We start from the raw sequence: 26780 nt of genomic DNA on the forward strand, positions 1-26780 counted from the left end.
TGTGGAAAACATATTATACACCTTAAGATGCTATTGAAATAGAAACTGTTGTATTTGTTTTGAGATGTAATTATTAAGATATAGAATTGAAGCTCAGTGACTTCTTCAGAACAGCAAATGATAGAATGAGTAAAAGAATGAGTAAAAAAGAAGAAAAGAAAAAGTAAAATTGGCTAAAATATCTATAACATATTATGTTACAAATGAATATAATATAATTTTCCTAGGTTGTTGAATGTCATGGTATAAAGTGTGTACACACATATGTATGTATATATGCATATATATTATATTAGATAGTCTGGAAAGAAACTGTTATTATTTCCCATTTTATAGATGAGAAAATTGAAGCATGTAGATAAGAGAACCTAACTAGTAAGTGTCTGAGACAGGATTTGAATTTAGGATTTCCTGATTTCAGATCCACTATTCTATCTACTATACTATCTAGTTACAAAGGAAGACATGGTAAATTTCTAAAATTACATTTCCCTCAGGGATAGCACATCCAATCATTTTTTGTTAGATTTTTCAAAGAAAACAATGGTGTTCTCCTCTGACTTCCCCAACTGAGAGTTTAATATCACATTTTGAAATAAAATTGCCAATGCTAAAAAATTACCCATGCATATATTTTGTAAATAAAAAGCTATAATAATAAATTATATTTACCTGGATGTCCACATGGACAAGAACAAGTTAAAAGCTCATAATATTCTCAATTTGGAATGATTAGCCTGATTATCTATGTAAGTAAGACCTCCATAGATTTACCTGGAGTTGAAATCTTCCACTCCTTTTAAGAGAAATAGAAAATGTTCCTGTATATATGTTTCAGGATGAACTTAACATTTTCTGGCCCTTGTTGCTTTTTGCCAAACCTATTTTGCTCTTAGTGACAGACTATCTCATTTCTCCCAATAAGATATGCTCTCTTAATGAGAATATAACACATGGACCAGGGACTTCTACATTTCTATTTAATTCAAACTGTTCTCAGGGGTTAGCCTAAAAGGATCATTTTCTGTACTGGTTCATTTCCTCCACCAAGTGTTTATCCTGGGAACTAATTCATATATATATATATATATATATATATATATATATATATATATATATATATATATATATATATATATATATATATACATATATATATATATATATACATATATATATATATATGTATCTTATATGTTTTTTATTTATTGCTTAAATACTAATATTTAGCAAACCTCATCTAACCAAACTAGTAGGAGATCCTGAGACCCTATGTGGTGGAGCAGGCAAATGCCAACACCAGGACCTTCCACATAGGCAGGGAAACTGACAGACTCCAGCTTGAAGATGCACCCCATGTTTCAGTGTTGCCCTGTGCAAACAGGCATCTTCCAGTAGTCAGCCCACTAAGTGCTTCCTGTATAGCCCCTAGGGAAATGCAGAAACACTTCACTATCCTCTGCACACTCCAGATACCAGCACTAGGCTCCCAACTCAATACCAAGTATGCTGCCAGACCTCTCCTCCAACTCCTCAGAGTAGCATTAGACCCTATGGTTCTCATGGTAACTATCAGGTAAACAGTCAGAGCCTTCAGTTCCTAGCCCAAGAAGCCTGAGATAATGCCTCTCTACATGAGAACAGAGCTCAAATTAAAAATAAAGAAAAAAGACCCTTCAAATGAGCAAAAACCTACAAAGAATTTGACTATAGAACATTATTATATTGACCAGGAAGACCAAGACAAAAATTTAGAAGAGGACAACTCAAAACCTATGGACAAAAAAGGGAAAAAATAGAGGAGTGGTTTCAAACCCAGAAACAACTCATGTAAGAGCTCAAAAAGGAGTTTAAAAATCATATAAGAGAAACAGAAGAAAAATTTGAAGAAAGAAATGATAGTGATGCAAGAGATTATGAAACTGGAGTCAACAGCTTAGAAAAAGAAAACTGCTTAGTAAAAGCTAGCTGAGGAAAAGAATTCCTTACAAATTAGAACTGAGCTAATGGAAGCTAATGTTTCTATGAGAGATCAAAAATTCAAAAACTTGAAAAAACACATAGAAGAAAATGTAAAATATTGGAAAACATTGGAAAAACTGACCTGGAAAAGACAGTATCAGAATTAGCAAGAATTAGAGACACTGATAAAGATCTGGATAGCCTCTTTTAAGAAACCATCAAGAAAAATTGCCATGATATCCTGGTTCAAGGGCAAAATAAGCTTTGAAAGAAAAACTGATCACCTTAGGGAAGAGATCCCACAAACAAAAATTCTAAGGAACAATTTCATAACTATCAGGTCAAAGAAAAAATGCTAAAGTGACCAGAAAGAAACAATTCAAAAACCAGAGAACCATAATTAGGGTTACACAGGACTCAACAGCTACTATATTAAGGGATTAGAGGTCATAGAACATGATATTCTGGAAGGCAAAGGAACTGAGATTATAACCAAGAATCACCTGACCAGTGAAATTAAGCACAATACTTCAAGGGGGAAATGAACGGATACAAAGTAAAGTGAGCAGAACCAGAAAAACATTGTACATAGTAATTGCAATATTTTAAGATCAACTGTTAATGGCTTAACTAAGACAATTCTAAGGACTTATGGCGAAAAAATGCTATTTACCTTCAGAGAAAGAACTGATGGAATCTGGATGCAAAAATCCTTTTTTATTTCTATCTTTTTTTCTTTTTCCCAATTTTATTTTATTTTTAATAGTATTTTATTTTTCCAAATATGTGTAAAAATAGTTTTCAACATTCAACTTTGCAAATTCTTGTGGTCCAAATTTTTCTCCTTACTTCCCTGCCCAAGCAATCCACAAAATTCTTTTTTTGAAATTATTTATTTCTTCCTTTTTTTCTTTGATCTGTGTTTTCATTTACAACATGACTAATATGGAAATAAGTTTTACATGTCTATATATGTGTAACCCATTTCAAATAGAGATGGAGAGAGAATTTGGAACTCAAATATAGATACAGTGTTAGAAATGTAACCAAAAAACAGATAGCACACATATAACTTATAGACACATAACTGGCATTAATGTAATCAGATATTTTGGAACTCAAAAATTTTAAACAAATGAATGTTATTTTTTATGTAATTGGGGAAAATAAAATATTAAAGAAACAAATAAATAAAAGACAGTAAGTTTCCAAGAAGGTGCAGACTTCTAGTAATAGAAATCTTAGGTCCAAAGCCTATCCTACTATTTATTATATTATTTTACCATCATAACCTCTAATTTCCCTTCTAATTCTGTAAGTGTGATCCTATGATCTTATTTATGAAATGAAAACAATGTAAGTAAACTATTTAAATGAAAATAGAAAAAGTTCCTTCTAAATTTCCCGACCTTCAACTGAGAAGTTGTTTATTCATCCTATAAGATTAGTATCAAGGTTCAGAGAGCAGGTTTCCCAAATGTTTTCTCTTCTTCATTTTGATTACATTTGCATATTTCCTTAAGGTATCAGACTATACATGACAGGCTCACTAAATTTATCCTTCCCTCAAGTCCTAATAAAAATCCTACTCCTTCTAAAATGTTAATATTGTCGCCAATTACCACTGCTTCTTTCTTCCCAAACTGACTCCAAGCATATTATTTAGTGGAATACTTTTCTACATGGATCTTTGATTCCTAATTTCTATGCAATGTGAGGAGGGTACTGACATTAATTATGAATGAACCCCTAGAAAATATCACCCCTTAGGAAATTATTTTCCCAAATTATCTGAGGATTTTTAGACCAAGAAGTACTGCATGTAATACACATGATTACTTTAGAGACTGAACCATAAGCCTTCACTCTTAGAAATGCATGATATTTTATCATAGGGTTGAAAGCAGCATTTTAACAGCTTGATATGTGAAGCTCACAAGTTTCAACCTTCACATTACCAGATAAAGTAGAATTTGTGAAAGCTTTCTAGTAAAATGAAGGTTTAATTTCTTTGTTTCTAGACACTTAATGTGTTCCCCTCTTTACTAATAATATTAAACAGAAATACATTAGGATGTTTTTATTATGCAAAAATGCAAAAATTTGTACTCAAGCATGTGGAACCCTTCCCTATCATGATAATTGCTGATGACATCCATAGAGCATATTAATTTTGCAAAGCATTTTACATACATTACTGCTTTTGAGAATTATAATGATGCAGGCAGGAATTAATGTTTTTTGTGTATGTTGAGGTTTGCAACCATATTGGAGTTAGATATTAAAGTGTTTAGTATTCTCATTTTATAAATGATGAAATTGATGCACACTAACGTGCCAGTGGCAATATAAGAAGAAATATTAGAGCAGGATTTCCTCAAAATGCACCACTTGAAATGGTTCACCATGGGACTTTTCCTTTAGTGATATACACATATCAAGTTAAATATCTGCTTATGCATAATATATGTTTAAACTTAAAGAATGGGTTACTTTCAATACTATTCAAAATCACAATCTACTTCAATTGAAGTGTGTTTCTTAATATTCTTTTTTTTTTATTCATTTTTCCAAATTATCCCCTCCCTCTCTCCGCTCCCTCCCCCCCGATGGCAGGTAATCCCATACATTTTACATGTGTTACAATATAACCTAGTCTTAATATTCTTTCTAATATTCTTAATATTCTTTCACATTTTCAGTTGAGTTAAAATTGATTAAGCTTTTTTTTTCAATAGATAATAACAACAGAGTGAAACTAATAGCAGATGCCAGTGTACCAGGATCTGATTACATCAATGCCAGTTATGTGTCTGTAAGTTATATGTGTGCTATCTGTTTTTTGATTACATTTCTACAACTGTATTTATATTTCTATGTATGTATATTCCTTTTAAGCAACATGAAAACTTCCACTGATTTTTGTATAGCAAAAATGCATGGTTTATAAAGAAACATATCATAAAATTCAATATGTACACGGGATTTGGAGAAACTAGGTGTTGCAATGTGTAGTGTGCTGGAGTCAGGAAGATTCATCTTTCTGAGTTCAAACCTTTCCTTAGATACTTTCTAGCTGTGTGACCCTGGGCAAATCACTTAACCCCATTTGCCTCAGTTTCCTCACCTATAAAATGAGCTGGAGAAACAAATAGCAAATACTTATATTATCTCTACCAAGAAAACTCTAAATTGAGTCACAAAGAGACAAAAATGACTGAACAATACCTAGGATTTAAAGAAATTAGTAAGTGAGCTTTTGTTCAGTTGTTCTTTAATTTTTAATAAGGATCTGTATTTGAATAACTTCTGAGCCTAAAACTTATGTTTGCTTTACAACATAGAATTCAACATGAGAAATGTAGAGGATAGAGAGCTGGTTAGTAATAACTAGGTTCGAATCCTACCTTTGTACAGATACTGTATTTAATTTTCTTTAATACCATAAACTTCAAAAGTGTAGGTGATCTGCACTGATAGTGACAATTTTATCATTAAAAAGCAAAGATAAGTTCCCTATAGCTGGGAAGTCATTTGTACAGCCAAAGCCCAACGTAAATGCATGTAAAGGGAGAATTTGAATAACAAATCATAGTTTCTCATTGACTTGTAAGCAACCTCAAGGCATACCTCTAGATAGATGGATAGATGGGTAACTACCTAAATAGGTAGATGGATGAATGGATGGATGGATGGATGGATAGATGGATGGAGGGGTGGATAAATAGATAGATAAATAATTTATTAAATGTTTACTTTGAACTAGATACTGTGCTAAGAGGTTAGAATACGCAAAGAAGCAAGCATATCAGTCTCTGATGTCAAAAAATTTATATTCTGTTAAAGGAAGACAACATATAGGGGAAATACCCTCATCCATTAAGAAATTCATCCTTTCAAAATACTAGATCAATGGTCTTCTACCCTCTCCTTAAACATATCAGTACACCATTATTTCATGAAACAATCATGAAAGAAGTTATCTAAAACCCTTTTCATTTTTAGAACTTTACAGAGAGCTACACTATACTCTAGAATCGCTTGAAGAAAAAATTGTCTTGAATACTGGTTTCTTCTTTAAAATTTCTAAATTTTAAAGGAAACCCTTCTCATTTCTTTACCAGGCTATTATTTAGGATTATCAGACCCGCCAAATGGATCCCTACAAACTCCAGCATCAGTTTTCCCAGGAACATTTCACTTTTTATAACACACTCTTGAATTCTATGAGGCATTTTATAGAGGTATAACCATGAAGGAATGGTTTAAGTAATGCAAAATACATAAAAACAATCTAGCCAAAGAAATTTACAAAAACTACCTGACTGAAATTGATGCCTTCTCACAGTAGAAAATATAAAACAACATGTGGCAACTTTATAGGTAAAGACTTTTCATACCTTCAAATTCACACAAACAGGACCAGAAAGGTCACATTCTTGATTCATCACAGCAGGTCATGACTGTTTTTGAAGAGTTATAATTGTCAGTCTTTCCATATATAAAAGTTATAATTGTTAGCCCTTTTCATATATTGAGCCCTAAATCTGTCTCCCTGAAATATTAATTCACTAGTATTTTATCTGCCCTCTGAAGCTTTATATCCCTTTATAATAGGATTTCTTAAACTTTTTCGTGTTGTGGGCATTTTTGGAAGTCAGATGAAACCTATTGACCCCTTTTCAGAAAAAAAATTTTTTAAGTTCATAAAATAAAATCCATGGAATTATAAAAGAAATCAAGTATATTGAAATACAGTTATCAAATATCTATATGAACACTCCAGGAAATATACTAAAAATCCACTGTTTGATTAGATAAAAAGCTTACAGAAAAGTGCAAAGTGCAAATTAACAGAAATATCTGTGTGTGTGTGTATGTGTGTGTGTGTGTGTGCGTGTGTGCGCGCACGCACGTTCACACATAAACTTGTATAAACTCTAGGAAGCTCCTTGATGAGGAAATTCTCTCTACCAATGTATACCTTTCTCTGCAATTTATAATCTTGAGAGTTTCTCAGAGAATTAAGAGGTTAAATTACTTTCCAAGAATAATATGAGAAGTAGAACCTCAACCCAGACCTTTATGACTCTAAGGCCAGTTCTCTTGCTTCTATGCCATATTACTTTCATCCAAGTTAATAAACTATTTGACAGCACCTTGAAGAACTGTTCTAGATTTCTCTCTCCAGGTAAACATAAATACACCATTTAAGTGGTTTATGAATCAATTCTCTATATATTTTAGAAATGAAGCTTTTATCAGAACATTTGGATGTAAAAATGTTCCCCCAGTTGTATGCTTCCCTTCTAATTTTGGCTGCATTGATGTTTGCACAAAACCTTTTTAATTTAATATAATCAAAATTATCCACTCTGCATTGCATAATGTTCTCTAGTGTTTTTTTGTCCATAAATTCTTTTTCAACAGCTCTGATCCCTTATTCTCCTAATTTACTTATAGTATTACCCTTTATGTTTCAATCATAAACACATTTCAACCTTATTTTGGTGTTGATGTTAGTTGCTGTTCAGTGCCTTGTTTCTGCCATGCTATTTGCCAATTTTCACAACAATTTTTCTCAAATATTGAGTCCTTATTCCAGAAGCAGGGGTCTTATCAAACACTAAATTACTAATGTCATTGACTATTGTGTTTTGTGAACCTAACCTATTCCACTGAATCTATTTCTTAGCCAATATCAAGTGGTTTGATGACCTCTGCTTTACAATAAATATAGTTTTAGGTCTGGTATAGCTAGGCCATTGTCATTTGCATTTTTTTCATTAATTCCCTTGAAATTCTTGGTCATGGATAAAGACTTCTAAATAACAAAATAATAGTGTTATTTTTGAGTATTGATACAATAGGATATTAATTTCTTCTGCTTCTTTTAGGGCTATCTATGTCCAAATGAATTTATTGCTACTCAAGGACCATTACCTGGAACAGTAGGGGATTTTTGGCGAATGGTCTGGGAAACCAGAGCAAAAACGTTAGTGATGCTGACACAATGTTTTGAAAAAGGACGAGTGAGTTACTTTAAAATGATTTCATAAATTCTGTGCTTCATAATTGTATTGTGTGAATTGTTTTTATGGGTCTTATTTTTAATGTTTAAGTCAAGACAAGTTTTTGTTTTCATGCCTTATTATCTTTTCTAAATGCAGATCCGATGCCATCAATATTGGCCAGAAGACAACAAGCCAGTGACTGTGTTTGGAGATATAGTGATTACCAAAATATTAGAAGACATTCAGATTGATTGGACCATCAGAGATCTAAAAATTGAAAGAGTAAGAAAAAAGAAGTCATTAAAGTTAAGAAATGGAAGAAAAACATTTAAGAAAATTCACTCCTATAATTATAACTAGCAATTTGACTCTTAACTGAGTTTGATAAGGATTTATTAATCATTTAATGTGTTCTAGGATTATCCTAAATTCTAAAGACAAAAAAAATTAAACTGGTCTGCTGTAAAGGAGATTACATTCTATTGATAGAAATAAACCATAGTGTATATAGGAAATTAAATACTTGATATATACAAAATGATTTAAGACATTAGTAACTGGTGGAATCCAGATAGGCTTCCTATAGAAAGTGACATTTGAACTCAACACTGAAGGAAATTGGGATTCTAAGAAACAAAGAATGGAGAGAGAGCATCCTAGGTATAAACACAGAGACAAGAGTTAGTACTGTTGTTTGGATTAGAGCAAACCTTTATTTTCAATTTTACATAGAGCAATGAAATGTCAGTAAAATCTTATCAGTCTGTACAAAACCAAGCTGCACAGTTGCACAGTCAAAGTGATAAAATTGAAGTCAGGAAATCTTAGGCTTAAATCTGCCTTTCTACAGAACTTGTATTTTTCTGAGTCTTGAGCAACTCTTTAACACTATAAGTAATAAATATATTATTAGCTATATTAATTGATGGAATTAACAGAGCAAAGTTGTTGGGTTTTTTTTTGTTTTGTTTTTTTTAGAATAGAAGTTCTTTGACTAAATTACATAAAGTATAAGCATCATAATATAATGGGAAAAATCACCTGTAGTCTATTCAGTCTGCTTATTTCATCCTTTATTTCTAAAATATATGATGGGGGGCAGTGATTCTATAGTTGTCACGACCTGAAATATTTATCACTATAGACTATAAACTTGAAGGCAAAAGGTATTTCTGTTTTGTCTTCTATTCTTAAAAATACTCTTGAATTTAATTCTCTGAGTAAACCTCCTTTTGCAATGTAGGTAAGTTGGTCCTTGAACTTTGTAGCTTGATAAGACTTTATCAGAATTTGAACCCCACATAGATGAACCTTAGAATTCAGTATTACCTCCAATCACAGTAAAGAAGATTTTAATGTATTATCCATATCACTGTAATTGAAATAGAACTTGTCAATGTTCTGCTATATTCTACCATAGTTAGCCAATCTATCTCGCTTCCACTCCCTGGTCTTTGATATATCCAGATTCTTTAGGGAATCAAAGACAGATAAGAAATAGAAATAGAAAGGTGCCTGTAGGGGATTATTACAAGACTAAGGAAAACGTGGCCATAATAGCTGTAAAGAAAATGGGAGAATATTTGTGACAGCAAGTTAAAACATTACAGAGCCCTATATCAAAGCAGTGGTGGGGGAAAAAAAAAACAAGTAGGAGGATTAAAAAAAGTATTAGATTTAGAATGAGAACAGTCATTAGGTATTATCTAGTGAGTCCAACACTTTCGTTTTATATATAAGAAAACAGGGACTCATTGAAGTCATATAATTCTCAATAGAAGGTGAATCCAGATAATCCAGATTTCTATATTTTAAAATGTTCCCATTCCTGAGTTTTCTTTCTTATTTATATGCAAATATATGTATAACTAGAGCTACATTTACTTTATGTCTGTATAACCTCAAAACCAGAAAGACCTAGTTTTAAGTCCAGTCTATAGCACATGCTGACTGTGTGAACCACAACAATTACTTAGCCTCTCAATATTCAAGGCAACCCCCTAATACTAGTAAGTTTCAGTGAATGTGCTCTTATATATTGATAGGGGAAGTTTCCTCTCCCAGGATTTTTTCCTCTACCAATGAATCACAAGTCCAATTCCTATCCAGCTTTCTTTCATTTATATCCATATACAAGGCTCTTCATATTCTGAAAACATATCTGTATAATTTGCTTAAGATTGGATTCTAAAATGACTTTTGCTAAACCTAACTTTATGAACACAGAATTCTACTATGGTGTATAATAAATATGAATAAAAATGCTAAGAAAATAGCTATTTGTAGATATTCTTATCAATTTTCACTGTGTATTAATAGTAAAATTCTCACTAGTATATTAGTATTGAATCTTTTATAAAATGAATTATCTATCATACTAAATAGACACATTAAGACTAAGCTAGTTATTTCTGTAATGTTACTGGCATAATATTTTAACTCTTTTTTTCACACTTTATGATTATGTTGATGTCATATTTTGCCATATTCTTTAATCTTCTTTTTTAATCTGATCTGGTTGCCAGCATGGAGATTGTATGACAGTTCGACAGTGTAACTTTACTGCTTGGCCTGAACATGGGGTTCCTGAAAATAGTGCACCATTAATTCACTTTGTGAAGTTAATTCGAGCAAACAGAGCCCATGACACCACACCAATGGTTGTTCATTGCAGGTAAGTATTACATATGGTCAAATTAGCTATAAAATTTTAATTATTAAAAATGAATATATTGTGGTAGAGTTCTTGGCTTTGAATCAGGAAGATCAATATTCAAAACTTGCTAATCATGCTGTTTGTGCTTTAAGCAACTCCCTAAAACTTATCTATGATCATGATTAAGGAATTCCTATACCAACCATGACAAAAGAATTAAATATTTTTTACTTGCTGATCCAAAAAAAAATTTGTTCACATTGATAACTTGATTTTCATTATTAATAAAGATAATAATCATCTTACGGAATTTCCATTTAGATTCAAAAGAACTAACATATCAAAAACATTCAGTAAATCTTAGAATGTTATATAACTGGAAGTAATTATTGTTGTTATTACTGTCTACTATGGAAAAATCCCCAGTTAAATCTTCTAATAACAATGAAATCACAGATTCAGTCCCTAACCCTAAGAGAAAAATCATTCTTCTCATCTTATTTGATTGAGGTCAGATAGAAATATTCCCAGGATAAACGGTTATCATCCTATTAATCTTTTTGACTTGAAGTTTGGCAGATTATTTTTCAGCTTTACAAAAGAACTTTTTTTCTGTAGAGGAATAAAAGCATTAAGATGAAAGTTCAGTTTCTACAGACTCACAGAAAACATCTTCAGTATACATCCAATAACAGAAAGGATGAGGAGAATGATATGTATTTCGATTTATTCTTCTGTATCTTCCTTCCTTCCTTCCTTCCTTCCTTCCTTCCTTCCTTCCTTCCTTCCTTTATTCCCTCCCTCCCTCCTTCCTTCCTTCCTCTCTTCCTTAGTTTCTGTAAATCAGTGTTATGTCTTAGTAATTTTGAGCAACAGTTGGGTCTGTAATAATAATACAGATATATACCAATACAGTTGATTAGTTGAGTTTTCCAAATAAATACTTGGAGTAGGAAAAAGAGGAAGATATCCTTTAGTTTACTAAGAAGTTTATCATAAAATTAATCATAAAGAAAATAAACTGAAAAATAAATAATGATATGGATGATTTAGATGATGGTCATAATATGGAGTATAATACTAGTTTCAATAGCCTCTTCCACTGAGACTTTAAATAAGGGTTTCTTAACCTGAGATCTATAGAGATTTAGGGAGCCTATGAATTTAATTAGGGAAAAACGGATATCCTTATTTCTCTAGACTTCTGAAACTTAACATTTTCTTCAATTAATTTAAAATAGCATTTAAGGGATCCAAGGGCTTTGCCTTATTGTCAAAGGAGAGCATAACACAAGAATTCCTGCTTTAAATTTTATTATTATTATTTTAAGAGGTGATGGAAACTTGTTCCACATTAATTTAACTATCGAGAAACCTGATAACTTAAATGTAGTTCTAAAAGATTTAACTGGGATAGCTGAATAGTGGAAAGAAGAAAGACTAAGAGAACTTCCTGAAAGGACTGGATTTAATCTTAACCATAGGGGAAAATGGAGAGAATTCTTGAGGAAAGGTTAATTAATTTCATGAGAGAATTAAATGGTGGAACTCTGTTTCTAGAGTGGTCTATGGTTGCAATAATAGTTTATATGCCAATGCTAAAGTGACTTTGGCTTCAATCTTTCTCATAGCAATTATATGATGGCTAATAATTTATGTACTAGATGGCACTGGTTCCAAAGTAAAAAAGACACATCCCAAGTTCAAATCTGGCCTCAGACAAGTAACTTAACTCAATTTGTCTCAGTTGCTCATCTTTAAAATAAGTTTAAAGGAAGAAATAGCATTCCAGTATTTTTGTCAAAAGAAATACAACAAAAGTTCCAAATGGAGGTCACAAAGATTTGAATATGACTGAAATATCTGAACACTTAAAAGGAGGAGAAAATAACAGAAAAAAATAGACCAATTTCCCTGACAAATATTGCTAATTTTTAATTACAAAATACTAACAAGGAGATTATAACAATCCCTCACAAAGAACATTCACAATGATTAGGTGGGATCTATACCAATAATTTATTCCTATGCTAAAATTTTAAATAGAAATATGTTGTATTTTGTTAAAAAGATTTTTTCTCTATCTAATTAAATACTCAAATGACTTTTTTTGTTATTGATTATGGCCAATTATGCTGATAATTTTTCCTATTATTGAAGAACCAGCCCTGCATTCCAACTATAAATCCCAGGATAGATTTTCTTTTTTTTTTTTTCTTAGATGTATCGGTTACAAGAGAGGAAAGTAGTATAATTTACCTTATATTTCCTTTTTTTACTCAATTAACTTTGTCTCTAAGAATTTGGATATCTTATCATTGATATTTTATTGCTTCATTGTTTATGCAATTTATTAGGAAAATATAATTGCTTATTTTAATGAGATTTTTGTTTTTGCCTTGTGTAAAATCATGATTGCTACCCATATTTTTGTTTTTCATTTCAGCTGAAGCATAATACTTCTTCACCCCCTTCTCTTTATTCTGTGTTTATTTCTCTGCTTCAAATGTGTTCCTTGTAAACAACATGGAGTATTATTCTGTATGTTAATCCTCTATGCTATTATGATTACTGATTGTGTATTTCCTTCCATTCTGTTTTTTCATTCTGCCCTATTCTTTCATCTTGTCCTTCCTCAAAAATGTTTTTTCTAATGAGATATTGCACATTTTCTTAAATTTTTCTTTTGATTTTGTTTTTATTATTTCATGATGTCTCATTGGTTTATTAGCTTCTACTTGGCAACTTCTAGTTTTTAAGGAATTATTTTCTTCATTGGGCTTTCCATGTGGCTAATTCTACTTTTTTGAAGAGTTTCTTTTTTCCAGTGAATTTTTCCATTTGGCCAATTCTGCTTTTTAAAATTATCTTCATTGGATTTTTATGTCTCTTTACCATTTGGCTTATTCTGCTTTTTTTAGGTGTCTTCTTCACTATTTTTGTGCCTCCTTTACATTTGATGATTTTTTTTCCATAACATCCTTGTGTCACTCTCATTTCTATCCCTGATTTTTCCTCTACTTAACTTATTAATTTAAAAAAAAATGAGCTCTTCTAGTTCCTGAGACCAATTCATATTTTTCTTTGAAGGTTTTGATATAGCTGTGTTGACTTTGTTGTCTTCTAAATGTTTTGATCTTTCCTGTCATCATAGCTTTTTATGATCAGGTTCTTCTTTTTTTTTTTTAATCTTTTGCTCATTTTTCTAGGCTATCACTGGGTAAAGTTGAGCTCTGCTGTTGGGATGGGAGGGATATTTTACCAAGCTTCAGGTTTTTCATGTTTCTTTTTTCTGTAAGTTTTTGCTTTTTTCAAGGTTATATGATCTAGGAAGAGGTAGTGTCGATCCTCTTCTGGCCTGTATTAGGGTTTAAGTGACAACAAACACTCTTCTATCCTGGAATTATGACCAGATCCCAACTCCTGCTAGTGCTGCTCTTCACCTTGGAACTGTCACTTAAATCCTCATATAAGCAATGTCACAGAATCCTGCTTTGATGCCAGCAAAGGGTCCTCTGTAAACTTCTTCTATCCATTTGTATGGTCAGACTTCCTTACCACCACAGCTTGCTGTTGACAATTTAATTACTTTTAAGTCTTTTTGCTATCTTCCTAAAGTTTTGCCTTCAACTTCTTTCCCGTCGCAGTGCAACAGACCTTTCTAGCTGAACTTCTAAGTTGTCTTGGGCTGGAAAATTGTTTCACTCTATTTTGTTGGCTCTTTAACTACAGAATTCATTATGAGGGATTTTTTAATATTGTTTGAAGAGAAATTTAGGAGAGCTCAGACTAGTTCCTGCCTTTATTCTTCCATTTGGCTCAAAGAAATCTGTTTTTCTTTATGGAACTTGTCAATATAAATTAATTATAATTTTAAAATTTTGCCTTTCATAATAATCACTGTTTTCTAGGCTTAGAGATTAGTGAAAAACATAGAGTAACTATTAAGTTTTTCTTGATAGCTTAGTAAGCTTCTTCCTTAATTATGTGGATCTCAGAATCTACTTCACTAACTCATAAACCTTAGATGACTGAAGTTATAGAGATTACACATGGCTAAATAAAAATTTAGTAGTTTTGTACTATAAGTAACACCTTAAAGTATTCCTTGCCTTATTTTAGAATTTGTGATAAGGAACATACATCTCTATAAAATGTCAATTTGGGGCGAGGGGAACCATCATTTATTTATTTAAGATTATTAAATTTAAGTTAGATAAAAATAACTATGAAATCAAGGTAGTTACAATTTTTAGAAATATCTGGGGAGGGTGCACTGAGACAATTTTTTCTTCAAAACATTTATTAGATCTTTCTATTTCCTGAATAACCACCTTTACCAAGACTATAATTCTTTCTTAATCCTAAATTGAAATAAATTATACACTATTCTGAAATACCCTTGAGCTTTCTCACATGCCATTCTGGAATAATTGAATATTGGAATTCCTCTACGAAAACCTCTTTCTTTGGATAAAATGACCAAATGTACAAAAGCCTGCTTGTTATGCATGGAACAATATATGAGAAAAATTTGAATACTCAAATATGCTTTATATTCAAGTGTGCATTTAATATTTATAATCATATAGCTCTTTAACTTTTACAAAGTGTATTCTTTACATCAGTTGCATAAGAGACACACTAGAAAATTATTATTATTCTCAGATAAAGCAGCTGAGTCAATAGGATCTAGATGAGTTTTGAGTCACGATTTTTACTCAGGTCAAGTTTACCATCCAATTTATATTACATATAACAAAAACAGTAAATTTAACTGGTCTTCAATTAGGGAGACACCTCAAATATCATCATATAAGTCAGAGGTTGCTTTTCCTGCATCAATATTTTATCCATTTTTCATGACTTTTTCATTTTTCCCTACATCTAAATATACATCTTAGGTTTAGAAATTACCATTAGATCATATAGAAATTTGCAAATATCAAACACAATTGTAATGACTTTCATTATTATTTTTATCCAGTACTAGTGAACATTTATTAAATGTTTACTATAGACAAGGAGAGGCAGCATGATTGAATAATTGAAGGGTTTGACTTGGTGTCAAGAAATTCTAGGTCCATGTCTGGCCACTGATATGGCTCTTGGAAAGGCCCTTAGCTATTACTTTCTCAAGATTAAGACTCCTAGGTAACATTTACTTGGAGTGGAGTTCTTTCAGTGGAATGAGATTAGGTGTAATCAGAAGACCAGGTTCCTTTTCCCAATGCATGCACTTACACACACACATACACACACACACACACACACACACACACACATACATATATATATATATATATATATATATATACTGCAAAATTCTTATATTTGTGGTCTAGATCTATGATTTCCTTGGCATGGGCACTGATGAAGATCTTTAACCCCTCCATAATTTGTAATCTTTTTTAAATTTTATTTTCTTTTTTTTTTAAATGTTAAATTAATTTTATAATTATAACATTTTTTGACAGTAAACATGCATAGGTAATTATTTACAACATTATCCCTTTTACTCCCTTCTGTTCTGAATTTTCCCCTCCTTCCCTGCACCTCCTCCCCTAGATGGCAGACATTCCCATACATATTAAATATGTTAAAGTATATCCTAGATACAATATATATATATGCAGAACCGAATTTTGTTGTTGTTGTTGTTGTTGCTGCAAAGGAAGAATTGGATTCAGAAGGTAAAAATAACCTGGGAAGAAAAACAAAAAAATGCAAACAGTTTACACTCATTTCCCAGTGTTCCTTCTCTGGGTGTAGCTGATTCTGTCCATCATTGATCAATTGGAACTGGATTAGATCTTCTCTTTGTTGAAGATATCTACTTCCATCAGAATACACCATCATACACTATTGTTGTTGAAGTGTATAATGATCTCCTAGTTCTGCTCATTTCCCTCAGCATCAGTTGATGCAAGTCTCTCCAAGCCTTTCTGTATTCATCCTGCTGGTCATTTCTTACAGAACAATAATATTCCATAGCATTCATATACCATAATTTACCCAGCCATTCCCCAACTGATGGGCATCCATTTATCTTCCAGTTCCTAGCCACTACAAAAATGGCTGCCACAAACATTTTGGCACAGACAGGTCCCTTTCCCTTCTTTAGTATTTCCTTGGGATATAAGCCCAGTAGTAGCACTGCTGGATCAAAGGGTATGCATAGTTTGATAACTTTTTGGGCATAATTCCAAACTGCTCTCCAGAATGGCCGGATTCTTTCTCAACTCCACAAACAATGCATCAGTGTCCCAGTTTTCCCACATCCCCTCTAACATTCATCATTATTTGTTCCTGTCATCTTAGCCAATCTGATAGGTGTGTAGTGGTATCTCAGAGTTATCTTAATTTGCATTTTTCTGATCAATAGTGATTTGGAACACTCTTTCATATGAGTGGAAATAGTTTCAATTTCATCATCTGAAAATTGTTTATATCCTTTGACCATTTATCAATTGGAGAATGGCTTGATTTCTTACAAATTAGAGTCAATTCTCTGTATATTTTGGAGATTAGGCCTTTATCAGAAACTTTAACTGTAAAAATGTTTTCCCAATTTGTCACTTCCCTTCTAATCTTGTTTGCATTAGTTTTGACTGTACAAAAACTTTTTAATTTGATGTAATCAAAATTTTCTATTTTGTGATCAATAATGATCTCTAGTTCTCCTTTGGTCACAAATTCCTTCCTCCTCCACAAGTCTGAGAGGTAAACTATCTTATGTTCCTCTAATTTATTTATGATCTCGTTCTTTGTGCCTAAATCATGGACCCATTTTAATCTTATCTTAGTATGTGGTGTTAAATGTGGGTCCATGCCTAGTTTCTGCCATACTAATTTTCAGTTTTTGCAGCAGTTTTTGTCAAATAATGAATTCTTATCCCAAAAGTTGGGATCTTTGGATTTGTCAAACACTAGATTGCTATTTTTATTCACTATCTTGCGCTGTGAGCCTAACCTATTCCACTGATCAACTAGTCTATTTCTTAGCCAATACCAAATGGTTTTGGTGACTTTATAATATAGTTTTAGATCAGGTACAGCTAGGGCACCTTCATTTGATTTTTTTTTCATTAATTCCCTTGACATTTTCGACCTTTATAATTTATAATCTTATAGGATTAGCTGGGACACAGAGAAATTAAGATATTTGTCTGTGGTCAGAAAACTACTGTGTGTCAGAAACAGAAGCTATATCTAGATCTGCTTGTCTCTTAGTCCAGCACCTTACCTGCTCTATCATGTTGTTTCTCCTTTTCCATAGTAAGCATCAAGTCATGATCAACTCTCTATGGAGTCAAAAAACCTGGGGTCAAAAATCTGCCGTTAGTACTTACCATCTCTGTGGCCATGAGCAAGCCATTTATCTGTTCTGGGCCTGTTTCCTCACATGAAAAATAAGAGGGTTGAACTAAATGGCTTCTGATCTTTCTCAGTGTTCTGAACCTGTGAGCCATAACTCTGCCATACTGCCCCTCTTCCAAGGCCAGAGGAATAAAATGATTTTAAAAAGGCATGACCACTGGCTTTAAGAAGCTTCCATATATATATATATATATATATATATATATATATATATATATATATATATATATATATATATATATATATATATATATATATATACACATACATACATATATATATATATGTATATATATATGTGTGTGTGTGTGTGTGTGTGTGTGTATGTGTGTGTGTGTGTAACATTTTTCAGCTACAAAAATATTTTAAATTACATTTCCAATGATAGTTGTAAAAATTCTGAATGCATGTTTGGGAGTAAGAAGTCAGTGTTCAATTTTATACCCACTGTTACATGGCAGATAAAATGCATGTGGTTTTTGTGGTGTTTTTTTTAGCCACATAATTTCCACAGACTACACCCTTGTTTTATACCATGACAACCTTATAACAACAACACACACCCTTAAGGCTTCGAAGCTACATGATTGTGATGCCCTTTTTGCTGCTAGACATGTTTGATCCCTGGAATGAGCCGCTCAGATCACATTACTCCTGGCCTGCTTGGCCAGCACTGTGTGCATCTAAAATCAGGGATAAATCATAAACAGCTTCTGGAGGCGTTAAAAGCCATTGATGATGAATTCCTCTGGCTCCTTCACATCAAATCTGTGCTGCTTGGTGAAAAGCTCACAGGTTATCTAATTTCTTCATTTTCTAGCCTCTCCTTCTCCCTCCTTTTCCAGTTCTTAAAACATACAATGCTATTACCTTAGTGAGAGAAATTGTTATTTATATGCCAGTTTGTGGTTTATGTGAATTATCACATTTGAAGTAAATAAATGCTACATTGAGAGATGAAGGGACACCCAAAGACCATCTAATCCAAATCCCTTAATTTGCAAAAAAGGAAAGATCTAGGGAAGTTAAGTGATTTACCATAATTATGGGAGAAATGTTTTAGGGAACATCTGAATCCACATTCTCCAACTGCAAAATTTAGCATTTTGTTTGTCATGGATGCCTCTGGCAATGAGGCAAAGTCTATGGGCCCTTAGTCAGAATCATATCTTTAAACTGCAGTGTCTTAAAATAAACTTAATGCACATGATAAAGAAAACAATTCTATTGAAATATAATTCTAAAAATTAAAAAAAAAATTCTTCAAGGACACTGAGTTAAGGACCTCAATAAATCAGCATGCTTTCCTTTGCTTTCCTAGAAGGAATCCTATTATCCACATGTAATTAATGCTACAGGATGATATAAATTGTTGCAATGTGTTTCTAGTACAGGTTTCTCAATTTCAAGGAAGTTTCACTTTTTTGTTGGTTTTCCTTTGCTTTTAAACTCCGCCTCCCCAATTTCACTGGATAAGGTACACACAGAAACATTAAAGTGCAAGTGTCCTAAAATCAAATTATGATATGTAATATTTATATAATATTTTATGTATGTTTTTTCTTTTAATTCTCACTTGTGAGATTAAGAGCCTAGAGAATACACTGTCATTTTACCACTCTTTAAAGATGAGGAAATAGGAGTAGAGGGAGATCAAAGTGACTTGCAGGAGCAGCCAGGTGGTGAAGTGGATAGAGTACCAGCCCTGGTGCTTTCTGGAGGACCTGAGTCCAAATCCAGGCTCAGATACTTACTAGCTGTGTGTCTGAGCAAGTCACTTAACATTCATTTGCTTCCACCAAAAATAAAAACCCCAAAACAAATTTAAAAAAGACTTGCCCATGGTCACATAGGTATTAAATCTTTGAAGCAGTTTTCAAATTTAGATCTATCTCCAAGTGCAATGTTCTATTTCTCCTTGCTTTCTTAAATCATCTGTCAATTATATCTGTGACAAATAAGCATACTTAAGAAAACCTGCAAAAATATTCAGGAGAACAGAACATCTTCATTTTAGCACAGTGGAAGAAAAAGCTGTATAAGCAAGTTGACAACATTTATAAAAACCTATGAGCCAATCACTATGCTACACATCATATTATGAAATGTTTCATATTTTAAATGGTGGCATTTCTTAGTAACAGGTTTCTTCTTCATTCATCAATAAGCATTTCACAGAATTAGAGATTTAGAGATAGAAGTAAATCTTGATGTTGTTGTTTAGTTGTTTTCAATCATTCCAGATTTTTTGTAGCTCCATTTGGGGTTTTCTTGGCAAAGATAAGTGGAACAGTTTGCCATTTTGTTTTCCAACTCATTTACAGATGAGGACATTGAGGTAAGTAGGATAAAGTAACTTGCCCTGGATCACACAACCAAGAAGATTTCTGAGGCCAGCTTTAAACTTGTCTTCCAGATGCCAAGTCCAACACTCTATCCATTGTCCTACAAGATTTCCATTTGCTAAGTACCGGGATGATGCTATGTATGATATAGTGTAAATCATTCATAGTTTTTGGTCTATTTCCTTCACAGTGCTGGAGTTGGAAGAACTGGAGTTTTTATTGCTCTGGACCACTTAACACAACATATAAATGACCATGACTTTGTGGATATATACGGACTTGTAGCAGAACTAAGAAGTGAGAGAATGTGCATGGTACAGAATCTGGTAAGACAGAAAGTTACTTACCAACAGTCCTCTGATCCCACCTAGAATTTCTATATGGAAAACAGTCCTTCAAATGAGATACTGATGTCACTTTAATAATTTCAAGCACACACAAAGTTTTAAAGAAGATAATTAGAACTTAATTTCTGAGATAGGTAGTTCAGTGGATAAATACTAGACCTAAAGGCAGGAACACATAGGTTCAAATGTGACTTTAAATACTTACTAGCTAACATGTATGTTGTTTTTCAATCATGTCCATCTGTTCATGATCCATTTGGGGGTTTTCTTGGCAAAAGTATGGATTGCTTTGTCATTTTCTTCTTCAGCTCATTTTGTAGATAAGAAATTGAGGCAAACAAGGTTAACTGACTTGCCCAGGGTCACATAGTTAGTAAGTATCTGAGGTCAGATTTTGTAACATTCTCGCTAAAATGTAATGTTCTTTTGATGTTTTCTTGGGGTCTCTGGAGCGGCCTTCCTTTCAGTTCAGTAATCACCACAAGTAAAGCCAGCGATTAAAGTCCAAATCCTTTATTGTCTCTTTCCAAGTCTTGTCTCCTTTTCTGGAGCCTTGCTAGTTTTTTTATAGTCCAGATCCTTTATTATGTCCTTCCTGGGACTGGGCAGCTTTCTGGAGAGATTTTCAGTCTGGTCTTGGTTCCAAGAGCTTGAGCCTCGGCCTGCCTTCTCTGGCTTCTGAATCTCCCCCACTGAATTCTGGCTGAAGTTCCGAGAGCTTCTAGTGCACTTGTCTTTCTGGCCCTGAGAGCTTCTTGCTTATATGCCCCACGCTGAGTATACACCAATATCACTAGGAAACCATTATTTGTTGTAGGATTAAATCAGTGCTAAACTAGATTTAACCATTCTCTCCTCAATTTCACTTAGTACCTTTTTTCAAGTTCTGGCCCATAACATCTCCTTGTAGGATTAAATCATACTGAACCATGCTAAATTAGATAACTATTTCTCTATCAATTCCACTGACTTAGTACCTTGTAAGAATCCTTTGTTTCAGGTTCAGAGTTCTGCCCCAAAACAAGATTTGAACTCAGGAAGATGGGTAACTCAAGAAGATTAATCTTCTTGATTCCAAACCCAATGCACTATCCAATGAGTCACATAAACTACTCTACTAGATACCTTACTAAAGTGTTATAATTTTGACACTTAAAAGACAATTAAAAAAACAACAATAACAACCCAAACCTCTCTTTACCTCAGTTTCCCTAGCTACAAAAACCACCTACTTCTCAGGAATATTGTGAGTATCAAATTAGATACATATATAAAGTACCTGATGCATATTAAACGTTATATATGCTGATTCCCTTCCCTTCTTTCTCATGCAAGATATGAGAAAGAAAGAAAGGAAAAGAGAGAGAGAGAGAGAGAGAGAGAGAGAGAGAGAGAGAGAGAGAGAGAGAGAGAGAGAGAGAGAGAGAGGAGAAGGAAGGGGGGAGGGAGGGAGGAAGGGAGGAAGAGAAAGAAGGAAGGAAAAGAAGAAAGGAAGAAAGGGAGGGAGGGAGGGAGGGAGGAAGAGAAAGAAATCATCAGGTTTTATATATATATATATATATGTATATGTATGTCTAAGTCTCTCGCTAACTTCCATTTAGTACTGAAATAATAAAAGCAAAAATGGTTATGCAAAAAAAAATACCTTTTCCATTTAGAATTTATTTCTTTACTTTATCCAGTGATATGTAAATATGGTGAAACAAATATATTACCATGTATAAGAAGATCTTTAGGTATACTATTAAAAAACACAAGATTTGCTCAATACTTTTCATTGATTTATTTATATATTTATATTTCTAAGGATGAGGACTAAACCTGAGATTTTATTAGTATTGAAAATTCTAAGATAAAGTTCTCTACCAATGCAGGTAGGCTCCTTCATTGAAATTTGTTTCTTAAAGAGTTTAAAAGAGAACTGAGAAAATAAAGGATAAGTAAAGGTAACAGCTATTATGTGGCCAAGGACAGGTTTTGAAGACATGCCTTTTTGACTCTGTGGACAGCTCTCTATCCACTATTCTATGACTGTCTTTCATTACACAAATATTTGAACATAGTATATATGAAATTAAATCCTTTATACATGGAGAAAATAACATAATTTGTATAACTTTCTATTTATATGCATATATAAATGTAATTATTGAATAGTCCATCTACCATAGAAGTAGCTTTATAATTCTCATAGCAATCTTTATAAGAACAAGGTTATAGTATTTTTACTAACATTCTGCTACCAATTCAATTCAGCAAGTTTATTTTCATGTTGCTGATATGCACCAGGCATTGTCATGGGGTTACAAAGCTAAGAAATTATGAAGAAAACATGAAACCCGCTTCAGTTACTTAATCACTATAATATTTCTCAGCTTCAGTTTATTTATCTATAAAGTAGGAAAGATAATAGCATCTGCCTCACGGGATTGTTGTGTGGATCAATTGAGAAAATGTATGCAAAATACTTTGTAAATCTTAAAGATTAATTTAATCTTTAACTAATTAATAAAACTATAAATATTAGTTATTATTATTATTTATTAAAACATTTTATAAACCATAAGTGTTATAGAATATTTGTTATTGTTTTTAATTTTATAAAAAAATTTACAGTATGTTCCAATGGAACATACTACATCAATGAAGTCAAAAGTCCACATTAAATTTACCCACACTCTGAGAATTATCTACTAGAGCTGTTATACTATAGCATGCCATTTACAAGCTTTAACAGAAAATTTGTTTTTCCCTCTTCTATCAAAAGAAAGGTTGATGAGGCTGGTCATAACCAGTAGATATTAGATATAACTCTGAGAAAAATAAAGATAAGTTCTTTTTAACAAACACACAAAACTTGCTACAGCTGATTATGTATCATCCTGGAATAAAGTGATTTTTTGGGGAGACTGAATGCTTAATACAGACAAATTGCCATTGGGAATAATATTCTTAGACTATTTTAAGGAGTAGTTTCAATGTTCCACTGTAGTAGTATTACATTTAATTATTTAGAGAGAATTTCTAAGTGATATCAGGCACACAAATGTGTGTGATATGATTGTTTTTTAATGTTCAATTTAATGTTTTGGATGATGCATAGATATTTTCACATCTGTGGAGACTTAAAATAAAAAAAAATAATGCTTCTTGAAATATTTTTTGCCTTCAAAAAAATTTTGCTACCTCCAGCTCCAACTTTACAGATATTATTATCTCCTTTCTACAACTCTGCTACCTAGCAAACTATATAAAAAGAGATTCTATTCTTTAGCTTATCCTAATGAGATCTTCTGAAGCTTTGCCTCCCTCCAGTTGCGTAGTCTCCCTTACCTGAAAATGACTTTGCATTTATTCTGTGCCTATTTTATGTTTCCTTCACATTTCATTTTTTCCAGTAGAATATAAGCTCTTTGAGGACAGGCATTATTTTATTTTTGTTTTCATATCTGGCCCCCCCTTTTATTAGCAATGTGCTTGTCACATGATGAATGAATGAGCAATCAATTGAAACATAAAATTGAAGAAAAGTATGAACTAATGGCCTGTCATTTTAGTCATCTCAACAAGCACTTGAAGTTTAATAACCTACATAAATATTTCTCAAGGCATCAAAAATGATAAAATTTATGAGGATATCAATCTGGTAATAAGCATTAATTAAGCACATACTGTGTGCTAGATATTTTGCTAAGTGTCCAGAGGTCCTTTGTGGGAAATGTTGTATAGTTGCTCCAAAACAAATGTTTTTTTCATTTATGTCCTTATTGTTCTGTATTTTTCTTCCAATTAAATCTTTAAAAAAATTAATTCACTTTGCATCTCTTTATTGTGTAGGCACAATACATTTTTTTGCACCAGTGTATTTTGGATCTGTTATCAAGTAAGGGAAGTCATCAGCCCATCTGTTTTGTGAATTATTCAGCCCTTCAGAAGATGGACTCTTTGGATGCCATGGAAGGTAAACAGAGACAGGTTGTACCTAACTTATTTTCTCCCCCACCCCAGCAGGTGCATTATTTAAACAGTGAATATACTTTGACAAGTATTTAGGCAGTTAGTCAATGTAAACATGAATCCTTCTGTTCCCCTTTCACCCATGTCACAATAAGGACATTTGTATATGTTTTATCTTCTCACTGAAATTCTCAAAATTATGCAGGTTTTACACTGATTTCTCTCTTGTAACCTATTCTTTTGTCTTTGTAGGTGATGTTGAGCTTGAATGGGAAGAAACCACCATGTAAACACTATGACAAAAGATTACAACTAGAGGATTTTTTTAAACCTAGGGGCCAAATATATTCCCCTATTAACCTGAATAAAAATTCACAGTCTTGAAAATAATCCTTTAAAAAAAAACAAAATTGTTATAAATTGTTACAAAAAAGTGACAATTGTTTTATAAAAGCATATAGATAACACAGTTTCTTCATTTTAAAAAATGCACAGAATTACATAATCTGCCTTTAAAACAAATATGAATTCTGAGACATCCCAGAGTATCTTGCAGATCCACACATTTATTTTTCCTAAATGGGCCAAATATAATGTGAAGTTATCATCCCCTTAACATGAATACTTCACTGTGAATTCTCCCTGATTTTAAGTCAGTGCTGTAAATGTTGATGCAGTGGTGGCCTTTTGGCCTCCTTAGTGTTGACATTTCTTGTGGATTACTTCCAGAACTGTCATGATGATCTCTGTCTCAATGTATGTTCCTGGGTTTTGAATCTTCTATTTTATGAGTGCTGGGATATCAACTCATGATCCTGAACAGCTGAACAGTCACCCCCTGACACTGCAGGAATTATTCAGCTTTTATATAATACACAGTAGCTCTTTAGGGACACTTAGGGCTATTTAAGCTGCTTTGTGATCCCCAGTTAAAAAAATAGAAGAAAACAAAGAAATGAAGAGAGAAAATGATTCATCAAACTATATAAAAAACCAAAGTATCTATCCCTCAAACTAGGCAGTTTCTGGAAATGTACCATCAAATATGTTTTATTCTATTTTAAAGTACAATATAGAGTAAGTTTATCTAAATGTTGTAGCTTAGGAATAGACTAATCTGATTATTGTGTATTTTTGGAGAATTCTTGTACCTGCTAATACTACTTTAAAAAACAACAAACAAACAAAAAAGAAAAAATGGTAGGGCGATTCCAGCTTGTAAATTAATGATATAGATTAAACAGTCTATTGTACTACTGTGGTGCCAACAGGGTCTTAAAATCAGTTTGAATAACTTGGTCCAAATTTCATTTTCTAGTATTGATTCATGGTGTGTGTGTGGGGTGATGTTCTATGTCATACCTAGAAATGAAGAACTGGAACCCAACAGCAAATCATAAAGAAATTTAGAAAGAAAACTTTTGTCTCCATGTCCTCAGTTTATTAGGAAATGGGAAAAAAAAGTAATAATATTAAGCATAGGGTTGTTAGTATGCATATATTTCACTTGAATATTTAAAGCAAACAGTATTGGCCTGTCTAAACTCCTAATGCTACTTAAAGAACTCCCCCATAAATATTTGTTGGTTGATCTATTCATATAATTTCTTTATGCAAATGACAATCCAATGAGAGAAGTTTGCTACTGTGGTAAGACCCTAAATATTTTTGAAAATGTTAATACAACTAATATTGTTTTCACATGTGCTTTAATATATATATATACATATATAAATATATATAACTATTTGATGACTAATAAATATATTTTGTGATTTGGATTACTTTTTTGCAACCAGAAGTTGAAATTTTATCTTTCTTTTAGAAAATATTAGTTTTATATACTCACAAAAGCATAAGTGGTTCATCATTCCCTCTAAAGCTAAATTAATTAGTGTGATGCATTAAATCAACAACCTGGAATTCATAATACAAGAAACAATTTGATTTTATTGTTCTGTCACACCCAACTCTTTAAGGCCTCATTTGGAATTTTCTTGGCAAAAATACTAAAACTGTTTTCTTCAGCTCATTTTACAGATGAGGAAACTGAGGTAAACAAAGTTAAGTGATTTCTCCAAGGTCATACAACTAGGAAGTGTCTGAAGTCAACTTTGAA

At 32.4% G+C, this 26780-nt stretch overlaps 1 protein-coding gene across 2 annotated transcripts in view; it reads left to right on the forward strand.

Annotated features, from left to right (window-relative positions):
* Nucleotides 1-26375, forward strand: part of PTPRQ (protein tyrosine phosphatase receptor type Q) — a 246041-nt gene extending 219666 nt beyond the window's left edge. For both annotated transcript variants that reach the window (XM_074270859.1, XM_074270860.1), the window contains 7 exons: nucleotides 4701-4777; nucleotides 7860-7994; nucleotides 8133-8258; nucleotides 10502-10650; nucleotides 20548-20683; nucleotides 24542-24665; nucleotides 24914-26375. In XM_074270859.1, coding sequence (XP_074126960.1) covers nucleotides 4701-4777; nucleotides 7860-7994; nucleotides 8133-8258; nucleotides 10502-10650; nucleotides 20548-20683; nucleotides 24542-24665; nucleotides 24914-24951 — 785 coding nt within the window. In that variant the 3' untranslated portion in view covers nucleotides 24952-26375. The remainder of the gene's footprint in view (nucleotides 1-4700; nucleotides 4778-7859; nucleotides 7995-8132; nucleotides 8259-10501; nucleotides 10651-20547; nucleotides 20684-24541; nucleotides 24666-24913) is intronic.
* The last annotated feature ends 405 nt before the right edge of the window (nucleotides 26376-26780 follow it).

The sequence above is a fragment of the Sminthopsis crassicaudata genome, chromosome 5 (assembly GCF_048593235.1).
Source record: "Sminthopsis crassicaudata isolate SCR6 chromosome 5, ASM4859323v1, whole genome shotgun sequence".
NCBI classification, from domain to species: domain Eukaryota; kingdom Metazoa; phylum Chordata; class Mammalia; order Dasyuromorphia; family Dasyuridae; genus Sminthopsis; species Sminthopsis crassicaudata.